This window comes from Netta rufina (genome assembly GCF_964035555.1).
Source record: "Netta rufina genome assembly, chromosome: 18".
Taxonomy (NCBI): Eukaryota; Metazoa; Chordata; class Aves; order Anseriformes; family Anatidae; genus Netta; species Netta rufina.
Window position 1 is genome coordinate 9,577,115 of NC_140142.1, and position 15,997 is coordinate 9,593,111.

Consider the following 15,997-nt stretch of genomic DNA (forward strand, 5'->3'; position numbering starts at 1 on the left):
GGTACAATTGCAGTTTTTTTTTCTGGCTTCATCCCCGATGAATTACTTGTATTTTGAAAATATGTTCTTAAATATATCTCAATTTTTTCCCTGCATTTCCTTTGGTGAAGCTTGATTCTTTTGGGCTACTTTTAGTTTATTTAATGTTCAGTAAGGGTCTGATTTTATTTAACATGCCAGTGCAACTTACCCCCCCAGTCTTAATGGCATTGCAACCACATGTACTGCACTATATATTTATTTTAATACTCCTCCCAGCTTTCACTGTATTCATCGTGTCTAGTTTATTTCTATTCACTATATCCACATTACCCTTCTCCTGTGGCCTGAGTGGCTTTTGAGCATATTCCGTAAGGAAGCAATCCTGTATTACTCTTATATTAATGCTTGCTTGATAGTTTTTCCCACTAACATTTTCCTAGGAAATGTCTAGGTAATTGAACTCCTCCACTGGATCATTACGCTGGATTCGATACAGACTTCCTTCATCTGTAAAAACATTTCCTGATATGCTTTCTCATCCTCTCCTGAAAGTCTCTGGCAAGGTCCAAGGACTAACTTTTCCCATATCTCATTCTTCCGTTTGCTTCCAATAGTCCCTGTTGTGTCAGCCAAAATCCTAGTGTCATTTATTTCTGTTTATTCAGTATTCTCCCTGTATGCAAATTACTCCCTCCCTCATTACTTTTGTTTTACCTCACCCATCCGCAAACTTTATCCCTTGGTAATTTTATCTCCCAGTTGATAGCTTGATTTAACCAAGTCTCTGTCATTCCAATGTAATCATAATTTTCCCTCAACATATGTTTCTAATACAGCAATCTTGTTACATACATGTATGTTTCTAGCATTTGTAAAACACATCCATCCTGTTCTTTGTCCTTTATGGTCACTTTTTTTTTTTTGAATGTGTAGAAAGAAAGGGTTTCCACATTGACTTAATTTACAAATTCAGTGCCCCTTTCTCTAAGTGTTAAAGTCCTTATCTTTTTTGTCTATATGAACTCTGGCTTCTGAGCAATAAAAGAAAATTAAGACTCTTTAAATTACTTTTCTCAACTCAGTCTGAAAGTGTTTCTGCAAAGTCAATCTCTTTTGATTTTGAAGGGTTGTTAAGCCTTCTCTTTAGGTAAGAGACCTCAAACTTCTCTTCACAGAGGATTTTGACCCAGCATACCAGTAGTTAGCCTATAAGATCAATCCTTTGCCTCCTTTATTCAGATTGCCCTTTGAAAGTTACTTAAATGGTAGACCCACGTTATTAGTTCTTTCTTTGTCCAGCAGACACTCATGCTGTCAGTCCTCTCCTGGTGCCAATACCTTCAGTGTGGACTAAGATTCCTGGAAGCTTTCTGACACCCTTTCAGTATTTTGAACTTTTGTCTGGTTGAGAATTGGAATATTGATTTACTTCTCTGGGTTGCTTATACCACGTGTCGTCGTTCCCCCCCTTTTTATTTTCTTCATTGTTCTCCTTTTCTGACAGAGATAGGGTGATACAGAAGAGTCTGGATGCTTATTAATCAAAAATAAATCGAATTTTGGAAATGGAAAACAATCACTTATCTACCTGTAAATGGCAGAGAGCTGCTCTCTAGCTATCTTGCAGCTGCCCATGGGAAGTACAAATCTGGGCTCAGAGGGCTGAAATAACTCCACCCTGTTCTGTTTTGAACCAGTCTAATCTTCACTCCAGCTGCTTCTGCCTAAACACAGGGCAGCACCTTAACTATCCAAATGGCTGATTAATTTATAGATTTACCACTTTTCCTAATCTGTGAAAAGCGCAGTTCAAAACTATGTGTTTCTTAGTTGAATAAAGGCTGAAGAAAAGGTGATTCTTCCGTAACTCAGATTTATAGCTTCGCTCTTCCTTTCCTCCTTTCTCACTTTCACTATGTCCTATTGTCAGCTGTTCCTCTCCAGTTGCCTTATTTTACAGCTATTGCTTCCCACTTCTTTTGATATATTTATCTATAACCCACGTCTACATCTGCACACCAACCTTCTCTTGTCTAGCTAACTGGAGACATATTTCACTGCAGTTCTGTGAGCTGCATGAGCTCTTATGATTCTGCCAGCTGATGAAGATTGACCTGCTGTAGAGGGAATGAAAAACTGGGACGTCTTTTAATTCTTCCTGTCAGTAAAATGCCTGCTTCTAAGCCTTCCATTAAGAAAAATAACAATAATAATAAAATAACCATATTATATCACAGTAAAACTACACAGTGCAGAGAGATGGATTTAGGCAATATGTGTTTATCCAGATTGGAATATACTTCGAAGTCTGAGGGTGAGGGCCTCATACTTCAAAGAGCTCTAAGGATTTATGGAACAGATGGTAAGACTGAGAGTGTCGTGTGAACCCATCAGCGTGGACACAGATCTTGGAATCTAGATGTTCGTGTTTGACACATGACTGAACACATGAACCATAAATAACACTGATCCCTGTTTGTAGGAGATGAGCCTTTGATGAGTGGAAGTGGTTCTATTTTGCTGTATCATGGGGTAGAGAGCATGGGAAGCAGTGCATCACTAGTTAGTTCAGAAGTGACTGATAGGTAGGGTGGACCTTGCTAGCTCTTGTGTAATCTGTGTGCTACTTGGAGAACTCCTTTCTTTCTGCAGTGAGATATGTCTTGCTCACAATTAAATGGAATCTAATTATTTGTGGGCTGAAATAAGAACAAATGGAGATATAGAAAGAACTATGTCTAGATCAACAGAGCAATGAAGAAACAGTCCAAGAGAGGAAAAAGTGTATGACAGCATAAGAGAGGAAAAAGGTAATTCAGAATGCAAGTGAATGCATGTAGGAGAAGAAACTAAACAAAATTACACAAAACGATTGTAGAAATAGATTAAGAATATAGACGTAAAAGATGAGTAATAGAGAGTGAAAACACGATTACACCAAGAAAACTGTGTTTAAAAACATGCATTTACCTAACTTAGTACTTTAACTTGCAAAATACCATGGCATCAGTGCCAAAGATTACTTGACTACTGTTAGCTTGTGCAGCACCAAAAGCATAATCATGTCAATTGCTTATTTGCAGGATTTTTCCTATTTCTAAGAGTTGATATGGAAATGATCCGTTCTGTATCAGTACAATTTCTGAACACTTGACAAGAGATATTGTGGCTTCACCTTCAGAAAAGAATCTCAAGAGCCGAGTACAGGGGGACAATCACTTCCCTAGCCCTGCTGGCCACACTGCTTCTGATACCAGCCAGGATGCTGTTGGCCTTCTTGGCCATCTGAGCACACTGCTGGCTCATATTCAGCCGACTATCCACCAATACTCCCAGGTCCTTCTCCGCCTGGCAGCTTTCCAACCACTCATCTCCCAGCCTGTAGCTCTGCTTGGGGTTGTTGTGCCCCAGGTGCAGGACCCAGCACTTGGCCTTGTTGAACTTCATGCAGTTGACCTCAGCCCATCGGTGCAGCCTATCCAGATCCTCCTGCAGAGCCTTCCTACCCTCGAGCAGATCGACACACGCACCTAACTTGGTGTCATCTGCAAAATCACTGAGGGTGCACTCGATCCCCTCATTCAGATCATCGATAAAGATATTAAAGAGGACTGGCCCTAGTCCTGAGCCCTGGGGGACTGCACTAGTGACCGGCCTCCAAGTGGCTTTAACTCCAGTTAAATGTAACTGGATTACAACAGCAGGCATGCTTCTAGCCACACATGCCTTTTTCCAGAGAGAAAGCTGAGGAACATGGCAACCCCCAGGCTGCTGCACCCTGAGGGGCAAGGGCAGAGCAAAGCCCAGGCTGGCACAACACAAAGCGTTGGGGACGGCCATGGCTGCGGAATGCTGGCCCCAAGGGCGGTTGGGCGGTTGGGCAGGCCTGTACCGGCTGCCCGTGCTGACGGGGAGGCTGCTCGGCTGCCTGCTCCTCCTGCTCAAGTGTCTGCTCCAGACACAACCTCAACCAGAGGGAGTCAGCTTCTTTTTCCTCTCTCTTCAAGCAGGATGGTGACACGATCGGGTCAGGATGCGAGTGACTGCTGCATGAGGATGAGGGGACAGGAACGGCCTCGGTGAGTCGCTGGAGACCCTTGGGTACTCAGGCAGCGGATGCCCGTGGTTACAGGGGGATGCTGCTCCATTTGGTGCTTTTCCTTTCAGACAGAAACATCCCTAGCAATGAGACCAGACCATGGCACACTGCTGGTCTCTCTAGCTTTGAGAACTCAGCCAGAAAAGATGCCAACGCTCTCCAGGACAGATAAGACAGCCCCAAGCCATTCCCCACCACGGTGTCACTACGCTAAGTGGGAATATGGCACATTTAAGCTACAACAAACAAACATCTCCTGGACATCAGGAAGATGGGAGATGGACAGCCTTGGTGTGAGGCTGGGAGAGCCTCATGCAAGGAGGAAGGAATGGCTTCCAGTGCTGAGAGGGGGTGGCTGCTCGGTTTGTTGCCTCCTCTATTAGAGCTGGAGACACTGACAGTGCTGGAATGAAGCCATGGCACACTCCTGGACTCTCTCGCATTGAGAAGTCAGCTGGAAAAGGTGTGAACAATCTCCAGGACAGGTAATTCCGCCCCAACCCACACCCAACAACGGCCTCATAGCAAGCAGGACATTGACACGCTTGGGCCAGGACAGGAGTGACCGCTCCATCAGGATGGCGGGAGACGGATTGACGTGGTGAGACGCTCGGGTCCGTTAGGCACAGAGGCAGGGTCAGCCCCTGGTCACACGGGGATGCTGCTCCGTTTGTTCTTTCTCTTATTAAAGCCAGACACACACAGCGATGGGAAGCTGACGACGGCACAATCTCCCCTGGCGACTCTCCCTTTGAGAAGACATCAGGAAGGAACTTCCAGCACTCTCCAGGACGAGTATCATCGCCCCAAACCTCATCCACCACTGTCCACAGAAATCAGGAAGGTGACACGATCAGACTAGGATGGCAGTGACCGCTCCATGGAGACGACGGAACACGGAAAGCCTCGGTGAGTAGCTAGAGACCCTCGGGTACAGAGGCAAGGGTTGCCCGTGTAGACAGAGGGACACTGCTCCGTTTGGTGCTTCTTTTCTTTCAGCCAGAATCACACAGCGATTGGACCAGACCACGGCACAATCCTGGCCGCTCTCCCCTTGAAAAGTCAGCTGGGAGGAAGTGCTGCCAATGCTCTCTAGCACAGGCAAGATCACCCCAACCCACACCCTCGATGGTCCACAGCAAGCAGGAAGCTGTCAGAATGGGGGCAGGATGGCAGTGAATGCTGCATCAGGAAGACGGGACACAGACAGCATCGATGAGTCGCTAGATACTCTTGAGCTGAGAGGCAGGGGCTGCCCATGGTCACAGGGAGGTGCTGCTTTGTTTTGTGCTTCTTCTCTTTCAGTCAGACACACACAGCGATGAGACCAGACCACGGCAAACTCCTAGCCTCTCTGGCCTCGACCACTCATCTGGGAGGAAGAGCTGCCAACGCTCTCCAGGACAGGTAAGATCACCCCAACCCACACCCACAAGGCACTAACAGCAAGCAGGAAGGTGACACGATCGGGGTAGGACAGCAGTGACTGCTCCATCACAACGATGGGACAGGGACAGCTTTGGTGAGACCTGGTAGACCCTTGGGCACAGAGTCAGGTCACTGCCTATGGTCACATAGGGATGCTGCTCCGTTTGTTCTGTCTGTTATTAAAGCCAGACACACAGAGAGATGGGATGAGACCAAGGCACAATCCTGGCCTCTCTCGCATTGAGAAGTCAGGTCAAGTGGAAGGAAGTTCCAGCGCTCTCCAGGACAGGTAAGATCTCCCCAACCCACACCCACCAGGCACTAACAGCAAGCAGGACGGTGACATGATCAGGATAAGACGGGAGTGGTCACTGTATCAGGATGACGGAACAATGACAGCCTTGGTGAGTCGCTGGAGACTGTCGGGCACAGAGGCAAGGGCAGCCTGTGGTCTCAGGAGGATGCTGCTCTATCTCGCGGTGCTTCTCTTTCAGCCAGAAACGCACAGCGATGGAACCAGACCATGGCACAATCCTGGCCACCCTCCCCTTGAGAAGACAGCTGTAAGGAAGATCTGCCAACACTCTCCAGGACAGGTAAGATCGCCCCAAACCACACCCAGCAGGTTCTATTTGCAAGCAGGACGGTGACACAATCTGGTTAGGATGGGAGTGACCGCTCCATCAGGTTCACGGAACACCGACAGCCTTGGTGAGTCGCTGGAGACCCTCGGGCACAGAGACAGGGGCTTCCCAAGCTTAGAGAGGGATGCTTCTGTGTTTGGGGCTTCTTCTCTTTCAGCCAGAATCACACAGCGATGGCACAAAAACACAGCACACTCCTGGCCACTCTCCCCTTGAGAAGTCAGCTGGAAGGAACTTCCAGCACTCTCCAGGACAGGTAAGACCTCATCAACCTATGCCCAGAAGCCTTTAAATGAAAGCAGTATGGAGACACGCTCAGGCAAGGAGTGCAGTGACCGCTCCATGAGGACAAACGGACACTGACAGCCTCGGTGAGTCGCTAGATACTCTTGAGCAGAGACGCAGGGACTGCCATGGTTGCAGGGGGTTGTTGTTCTGTTTGGTGCTTTCCCACTTTCAGCCAGAAACAGCACAATCCAGAAACAGACACACACAGCGACAAGACCAGACCACGGCAAACTCCTAGCCTCTCTGTCCTCGACCGCTCAGCTGGAAGGAAAATCTGCCAACTATCTCCAGGACAGGTAAGATCTCCCAAACCCACACCCACCAGGCTGTAACAGGAAGGAGGAGGGTGACATGATCGGGCCAGGAGGGCAGTGACCGCTCCATGAGGACGATGGGACAGGGACAGCCTCGGTGAGTAACTGGAGACCCTCGGACACATAGGCAGAAGATGCTCGTGTTCAGAGAGGGATGCTGCTCTGTCTCGTGGTGTTTCTCATTTAGCCAGAAATGCACAGCGATGGAACCAGACCACGGCACAATCCTGGCCGCCCTCCCCTTGAGAAGACAGCTGTAAGGAAGGGCTACCAGCGCTCTCCAGGACAGGTAAGATTGCCCCAACCCACACCCACCAGGTTCTAACAGCAAGAAGGATGGTGACATGATCGGGGTAGGACGGGAGTGGTCGCTGCATCAGGACAACGGAACAATGACAGCCTCGGTGAGTCACTGGAGACCCTCGGGCACAGAAGTAGGGGCAGCCTGTTGTCTCAGGGGGATGCTGCTCCGTTTGGTGCTTCTCTTTTGCAGCCAGATTCACACAGCGATGGGAGCAAACCACAGCACAATCCAGGCCACTCTCCCCTTCAGAAATCAGCTGGAATGAGCTGCCAATGCTCTCCAGAAGAGGCAAGATTTCCCCAGGCCACACACACCAGGTTCTATTAGCAAGCAGGATGGTGACATGATCGGGGTAGGATGGGAGTGACCACTGGATCAGGATGATGGAGCAATGACAGTCTCGGTGAGTCGTGGTAGAGCCTTGGGCAGACAGGCAGGGGTTGCCCATGGTCATGGAGGGATGCTGCTCCTCTTTTTCCTTCTCTTATTAAAGCCAGACACACACAGAATTGACTCCAGACCACGGCACAAACCTGGCCTCTCAGCCCTTGAGAAGTCAGCTGGAAGGAAGAACTTGCCATGCTCTTCTGGAGAGGTAAGATCACCCCAAACCACACTCACCAAGGTCCACAGCAAACAGGAAGGTGATTCGATTGGTCCAGGATGGCAGTGAGCGCTCCACCAGGATGATGGGAGGTGGTCAGACTTGGTGAGATGCTCCAGAACCTCGGGCACAGAGGCAGGGTCATCCTGTGGTCACACGGGGGTGCGGCTCCGTTTGTTCTTTCTGACATTAAAGCCAGACACACACAGCGATGGGACGAGAGCACGGCACAGTCCTGGCCTCTCTCCCCTTGAGAAGTTATCTGGAAGGAACTTCCAGTGCTCTCCAGGACAGGTAAGATCACCCCAACCTACGCCCAGCAGGCTGTAAGAGCAAGGAGGACGGTGACACACTGGGGCCAGGATGGCAGTGAGCGCTCCATGAGGACGAGAGGACATGGACAGCCTCGGTGAGACGCTAGATACACTTTAGCAGAGAGGCAGGGGCTGCCCATGGTCACAGGGGGTTGCTGCTCTGTTTGTTTTTTTTTCTCTTTCAGCTAGAAACAGCACAGTCCTGGCCTCTCTGCCCTCGAGCAATCAGCTGGACGAAAGAGCTGCCAATGCTCTCCAGGACAGGTAAGATAGCCCTAATGCACACCCACCAGGTGCAAGCACTGCAAGCAGGACAGTGAAATGATCAGGTTAGGACGGGAGTGACCGCTGCATGAGCATGATGGGACACGGACAGCCTCGGTGAGTCGCTGGAGACCCTTGGGCACTCAGGCAAGTGCTGCCCATGGTTACAGGGGGATGCTGCTCCGTTTGGTGCTTTTCCTCTTTCAGACAGAAACATACGTAGCCATTAGACCGGACCATGGCAAACTTCTGGCCTCTCTAACTCGAGCACTCATCTGGAGGAAGAGCTGCCAATGCTCTCCAGGACAGGTAAGATTGCCCTAATGCACACCCACCAAGTTCTATTAGCACGCAGGATGGTGACATGATCAGGGTAGGATAGGAGTGGCCACTGTATCAGGATGACAGAACATTGACAGCCTCGATGAGTTGCTGGAGACCCTCGGGCACAGAAGTAGGGGTAGCCTGTGCTCTCAGGGGGATGCCACTCCGTTTTGTACTTCTCTTTTTGCAGCTAGATTCACACAGAGATGGGAGCAAACCACAGCACACTCGTGGCCACTCTGCCCTTGAGAAATCAGCTGGAAGGAACGGCTACCAGCGCTCTCCAGGACAGGTAAGATTGCTCCAACCCTCACCCCTGATGGTACACAGGAAGCAGGAAGCTGACAGAGTTGGGGCAGGACGGCAATGAATGCTTCATCAGGAAGTCGGGACACAGACATCCTCAGTGAGTCGCTAGATACTCTTGAGCAGAGAGGCAGGGGCTGCCCGTGTTCACAGAGAGATGCTTCTCCAGTTGGTGCTTCTCTTTTGCAGCCAGAATCACACAGCGATGGAAAAAAACGACGGCACAACCTGGCCGCTCTCCTCTTGAGAAGGCATGGCAGACTCCTGGACTCTCTCGCATTGAGAAGTCAGCTGGAAAAGGTGTCAATGATCTCCAGGACAGGTAATTTCGCCTCAACCCAAACCCCAGCATGGTCTCTTTGCAAGCAGGACAGTGACACACTTGGGCCAGGATGGGAGGGACCGCTCGGTCAGGATGACAGGAGACGGATTGACGTGGTGAGACGCTCGAGGTTGTTGGGCACAGAGGCAGGGTCAGCCCCTGGTCACAGGGGGATGCTGCTCTGTTTGTTCTTTCTCTTATTAAAGCCAGACACACACAGCGATGGAACCAGATCACGGCACAATCCTGGCCTCTCTCCCTTGAGAAGTCAGCTGTAAGGAAGAGCTGCCAACGCTCTCCTGGACAGGTAAGATCTCCCAAACCCACACCCACCAGGTTCTAAGAGCAAGAAGGATGGTGACATGATCGGGGTAGGATGGGAGTGACCACTGGATCAGGATGATGGAGCAATATCAGCCTCGGTGAGTCGTGGTACAGACTTGGGCAGACAGGCAGGAGCTGCCCATGGTCATGGAGGGATGCTGCTCCTCTTTTTCCTTCTCTTATTAAAGCCAGACACACACAGAATTGACTCCAGACCACGGCACACTCCTGGCCGCTCTCCCCTTGAGAAGTCAGCTGGAAGGAAGAACTTGCCATGCTCTTCTGGAGAGGTAAGATCACCCCAAACCACACTCACCAAGGTCCACAGCAAACAGGAAGGTGATTCGATTGGTCCAGGATGGCAGTGAGCGCTCCAACAGGATGATGGCAGGAGTCAGACTTGGTAAAATGCTCGAGAACCTCGGGCACAGAGACAGGGTCATCCTGTGGTCACACGGGGGTGCTGCTCTGTTTGCTCTTTCTGATATTAAAGCCAGACACACACAGCGATGGGACGAGAGCATGGCACAATCCTGGCCTCTCTCCCCTTGAGAAGTCATCTGGAAGGAACTTCCAGCGCTCTCCAGGACAGGTAAGATCACCCCAACCTACGCCCAGCAGGCTGTAAGAGCAAGGAAGACGGTGACATGATCGGGCCAGGAGGGCAATGACCGCTGCATGAGGATGACGGGACACGGACAGCCTCGGTGAGTAACTGGAGACCCTTAGGCACAGAAGCAGGGGCTGCTCGTGTTGACAGCGGGATGCTGCTCTGTTTGGTGCTTCTTCTCTTTCAGCCAGAATCCAACAGCGATTGGACCAGACCAAGGCACAATCCAGGCCGCTCTCCCGTTGAGCAGTCAGCTGGAATAAGAGCTGCCAATGCTCTCCAGGACAGGTAAGATCGCCCCAACCCATACCCGCTGGGTTCTATTAGCAAGCAGGACGGTGACACGATCAGGCTAGGACGGGAGTGACCACTCCATCAGGACAACGAGACACAGACGGCCTTGGTGCCTCGCTGGAGACCCTCAGTCAGAGAGGCACGGGCTGCCCGTGCTCACAGAGGGATGCTGCTCCGTTTGGTGCTTCTCTTTTGCAGCCAGAATCACACAGCGATGGCACCAAACCACAGCACACTCCTGGCCACTCTCCCCTTGAGAAACCACCTGGAATAAGAGCTGCCAATCCTCTCCAGGACAGGTAAGATCACCCCAGCCCACACCCCTGATGGTTCACAGCATGCAGGAAGCTGACAGAATGGGGGCAGGACGGCAGTGAATGCTGCATGAGGAAGACGGGCCACAGGCAGCCTCGATGAGTCGCTAGATGCTCTTGAGCTGAGAGGCAGGGGCTGCCCATGGTCACAGGGAGGTGCTGCTTTGTTTTGTGTTTCTTCTCTTTCAGCCAGACACACACAGCGACAAGACCAGACCACAGCAAACTCCTAGCCTCTCTGGCCTCGACTGCTCAGCTGGAAGGAAAATCTGCCAACGCTCTCCAGGACAGGTAAGATTTCCCAAACCCACACAACCAGGCTCTAACAGGAAGGAGGACGGTGACATGATAGAGCCAGGAGGGCAGTGACCAGTCCATGAGGACAATGGGACAGGGACAGCTTTGGTGAGACGCTGGAGACCCTCAGGCACAGAAGTAGGGGATGCTCGTGTTCAGAGAGGGATGCTGCTCTGTCTCGTGGTGCTTCTCATTTAGCCAGAAATGCACAGCGATGGAACCAGACCACGGCACAATCCTGGCTGCCATCCCCTTGAGAAGACAGCTGTAAGGAAGAGCTGCCAGCACTCTCCAGGACAGGTAAGATTGCCCCAACCCACACCCACCAGGTTCTAACAGCAAGAAGGATGGTGACATGATCGGGGTAGGACGGGAGTGGCCGCTCCATCAGGACAACGAGACACAGACAGCCTTGGAGACTCGCTGGAGACCCTCGGGCACAGAGGTAGGGGCAGCCTGTTGTCTCAGGGGGATGCTGCTCCTTCTGGTGCTTCTCTTTTGCAGCCAGAATCACACAGCGATGGGACCAAACCACAGCACAATCCAGGCCACACTCCCCTTGAGAAATCAGCTGGAATAAGAGCTGCCAATGCTCTCCAGGACAGGCAAGATTTCCCCAGGCCACACACACCAGGTTCTATTAGCAAGCAGGATGGTGACATGATCGGGGTAGGACGGGAGTGACCACTGGATCAGGATGATGGAGCAATGACAGTCTCGGTGAGTCGTGGTAGAGCCTCAGATAGAGAGGCAGGGGCTGCCCATGGTCATGGAGGGATGCTGCTCCGTTTGGTGCTTCTCTTTTGCAGCCAGATTCACACAGCAATGGGAGCAAACCACAGCACACTCCTGGCCACTCTCCCCTTGAGAAATCACCTGGAATAAGAGCTGCCAACCCTCTCCAGGACAGGTAAGATCACCCCAACCCACATCCCCGATCATCCACAGCAAGCAGGAAGCTGAAAGAATGGGGGCAGGACGGCAGCAAATGCTTGATCAGGAAGACGGGACGCAGACAGGCTCGGTGAGTCGCTAGATACTCTTGAGCAGAGAGGCAGGGGCTGCCCATGGTCACAGGGAGGTGCTGCTTTGTTTTGTGTTTCTTCTCTTTCAGCCAGACATACACCATGATGAGACCAGACCACGACAAACTCCTAGCCTCTCTGCCCTCGACTGCTCAGCTGGAAGGAAGAGCTGCCAACGCTCTCCAGGACAGGTAGGATCACCCCAACTCACACCCACAAGGCTCTAAATGCAAGCAGGAAGGTGACACGATCAGGGTAGGACAGCACTGACTGCTCCATCAGGACGATGGGACAGGGACAACCTTGGTGGGTCCTGGTGGACTCTTGGGTACTCAGGCAAGTGCTGCCCATGGTTACAGGGGGATGCTGCTCTGTTTAGTGCTTTTCCTTTTTCAGACAGAAACGTCCCTAGCGATGAGACCGGACCATGGCACACTGCTGGCCTCTCTCGCTTTGGCAACTCAGCCAGAAAACATGCCAACGCTCTCCAGGACAGATAAGACAGCCCCAAGCCATTCCCCACCATGGTGTCACTACGCTAAGTGGGAATATGGCACATTTAAGCTACAACAAACAAACATCTCCTGGGCATCAGGAAGATGGGAGATGGACAGCCTTGGTGTGAGGCTGGGAGAGCCTCGTGCAAGGAGGAAGGAATGGCTTCCAGTGCTGAGAGGGGGTGGCTGCTCGGTTTGTCGCCTCCTCTATTAGAGCTGGAGACACTGACAGTGCTGGAATGAAGCCATGGCACACTCCTGGACTCTCTCGCATTGAGAAGTCAGCTGGAAAAGGTGTGAACAATCTCCAGGACAGGTAATTTCGCCCCAACCCACACCCAACAACTGCCTCATAGCAAGCAGGACATTGACACGCTTGGGCCAGGACAGGAGTGACCGCTCCATCAGGATGGCGGGAGATGGATTGACGTGGTGAGACGCTCGGGTCCGTTAGGCACAGAGGCAGGGTCAGCCCCTGGTCACACGGGGATGCTGCTCCGTTTGTTCTTTCTCTTATTAAAGCCAGACACACACAGCGATGGGAAGCTGACGACGGCACAATCCTGACGACTATCCTTTTGAGAAGACATCTGGAAGGAACATCCAGCACTCTCCAGGACGAGTATCATCGCCCCAAACCTCATCCACCACTGTCCACAGAAATCAGGAAGGTGACACGATCAGACTAGGATGGCAGTGACCGCTCCATGGAGACGACGGAACACGGAAAGCCTCGGTGAGTAGCTAGAGACCCTCGGGTACAGAGGCAAGGGTTGCCCGTGTAGACAGAGGGACGCTGCTCCATTTGGTGCTTCTTTTCTTTCAGCCAGAATCACACAGCGATTGGACCAGACCACGGCACAATCCTGGCCGCTCTCCCCTTGAAAAGTCAGCTGGGAGGAAGTGCTGCCAATGCTCTCTAGCACAGGCAAGATCACCCCAACCCACACCCTCGATGGTCCACAGCAAGCAGGAAGCTGTCAGAATGGGGGCAGGATGGCAGTGAATGCTGCATCAGGAAGACGGGACACAGACAGCATCGGTGAGTCGCTAGATACTCTTGAGCTGAGAGGCAGGGGCTGCCCATGGTCACAGGGAGGTGCTGCTTTGTTTTGTGCTTCTTCTCTTTCAGTCAGACACACACAGCGATTAGACCAGACCACAGCAAACTCCTAGCCTCTCTGCCCTCGACCACTGAACTGGAAGGAAGAGCTGCCAACGCTTTCCAGGACAGGTAGGATCACCCCAACCCACACCCGCAAGGCTCTAACTGCAAGCAGGAAGGTGACACGATCGGGGTAGGACAGCAGTGACTGCTCCATCAGGACGATGGGACAGGGACAGCCTCGGTGAGTCCTGGTAGACCCTTGGGCACAGAGTCAGGTCACTGCCTATGGTCACAGAGGGATGCTGCTCCGTTTGTTCTGTCTGTTATTAAAGCCAGACACACAGAGAGATGGGATGAGACCAAGGCACAATCCTGGCCTCTCTCCCATTGAGAAGTCAGGTGGAAGGAAGTTCCAGCGCTCTCCAGGACAGGTAAGATCTCCCCAACCCACACCCACCAGGCACTAACAGCAAGCAGGAAGGTGACACGCTCGGGCCAGGAGGGCAGTGACCGCTCCATGAGGACAATGGGACAGGGACAGCTTTGGTGAGTTGCTAGAGACCCTCGGGCACAGAGGCAGGGGCTGCCCATGTTAACAGAGGGATGCTGCTCTGTCTCGTGGTGCTTCTCTTTCAGCCAGAAACGCACAGCGATGGAACCAGACAACGGTATAATCCTGGCCGCTCTCCCCTTGAGAAATCAGCTGTAAGGAAGAGCTCCCAACGCTCTCCATGACAGGTAAGAATGCCCCAACCCACACCCACCAGGTTCCATTAGCAAGCCGGACAGTGACATGATCGGGGTAGGACGGGAGTGACTGCTCCATCAGGATGACGGAAAATTGACAGCTTCAGTGAGTAGCTGGAGACCCTCGGGCAGAGAGGCAGGGGATGTCCATACTCACAGAGGGATGCTGCTCCATTTGGTGCTTCTGTTTTACAGCCAGAATCACACAGCGATGACAACAAACCGCAGCACACTCCTGGCCACTCTCCCCTTGAGAAATCAGCTGGAATCAGAGCTGCCAACGCTCTCCATGACAGGTAAGATTGCCCCAACCCACACCCACCACTGTCCACAGGAAGCAGGAAGGTGACACAATCAGGCTAGGACGGGAGTGAGCGCTCCATGAGGACGACAGGACACGGACAGTCTCGATGAGTAGCTGGAGACCCTCAGGCACAGAGGCAGGGGCTGCCCATGTTCACAGACAGATGCTGCTCTGTCTCTTGGTGCTTCTGTTTCAGCCTGAAATGCACAGCGATGGAACCAGACCACGGCACAATTCTGGCCGCTCTCCCCTTGAGAAGTCAGCTGTAAGGAAGAGCTGCCAACACTCTCCAGGACAGGTAAGATTGCCCCAATCCACACCCACCAGATTCTAACAGCAAGGAGGACGGTGACATGATCGGGGTAGGATGGGAGTGGTCGCTGCATGAGGATGACCGAACAATGACAGCCTTGGTGAGTCACTGGAGACCCTCGGGCACAGAAGTAGGGGCTGCCCGTGCTCACAGAGGGATGCTGTTCCATTTGGTGCTTCTCCTTTTGCAGCCAGATTCACACAGCGATGGGAGCAAACCACAGCACACTGCTGGCCACTCTCCCCTTGAGAACTCAGCTGGAAGGAAGAACTTCCAATGCTCTTCGGAGTGATAAGATTACCCCAAACCACACTCACCAAGGCCACAGCAAACAGGAAGGTGATTCGATTGGTCCAGGATGGCAGTGAGCACTCCAACAGGATGATGGGAGGTGGTCAGAGTTGGTGAGATGCTCAAGAAGCTCAGGCACAGAGGCAGGGTCATCCTGTGGTCACACGGGGGTGCTGCTCCGTTTGCTCTGTCTGTTATTAAAGCCAGACACACACAGCGATGGGATGAGACCATGGCACAATCCTGGCCTCTCTCCCCTTGAGAAGACTTCTGGGAGGAAGAGCTGCCAACGTTCTCCAGGACAGGTAAGATCTCCCCAACCCACACCCACGAGGCTCTAACTGCAAGCAGGATGGTGACACGATTGGGTCAGGATGGGAGTGACCGCTGCATGAGGATGACGGGACACGGACAGCCTCGGTGAGTCGCTGGAGACCCTTGGGCACTCAGGCAAGCGCTGCCCATGGTTACAGGGGGATGCTGCTCTGTTTGGTGCTTTTCCTTTTTCAGCCAGAAACGGCACAATCCTGGCCTCTCTGCCCTCAAGCACTCAGCTGCACGGAAGAGCTGCCAATGCTCTCCAGGACAGGTAAGATCTCCCCAGCCCACACCCACCAGCCTCTATCAGCAAGCAGGATGGTGACACGCTCGGGCCAGGAGGGCAGTGAGTGCTCCATGAG

At 52.0% G+C, this 15,997-nt stretch overlaps 1 protein-coding gene across 1 annotated transcript in view; it reads left to right on the forward strand.

Annotated features, from left to right (window-relative positions):
• Positions 1-7,099: 7,099 nt before the first annotated feature.
• Positions 7,100-15,997, forward strand: part of LOC311216423 (antigen WC1.1-like) — a gene marked incomplete at both ends in the record, with an annotated part of 33,313 nt that continues 24,415 nt past the window's right edge. The window contains 2 exons of the mRNA XM_084297959.1: positions 7,100-7,159; positions 8,163-8,241. Coding sequence (XP_084154085.1) covers positions 7,100-7,159; positions 8,163-8,241 — 139 coding nt within the window. The remainder of the gene's footprint in view (positions 7,160-8,162; positions 8,242-15,997) is intronic.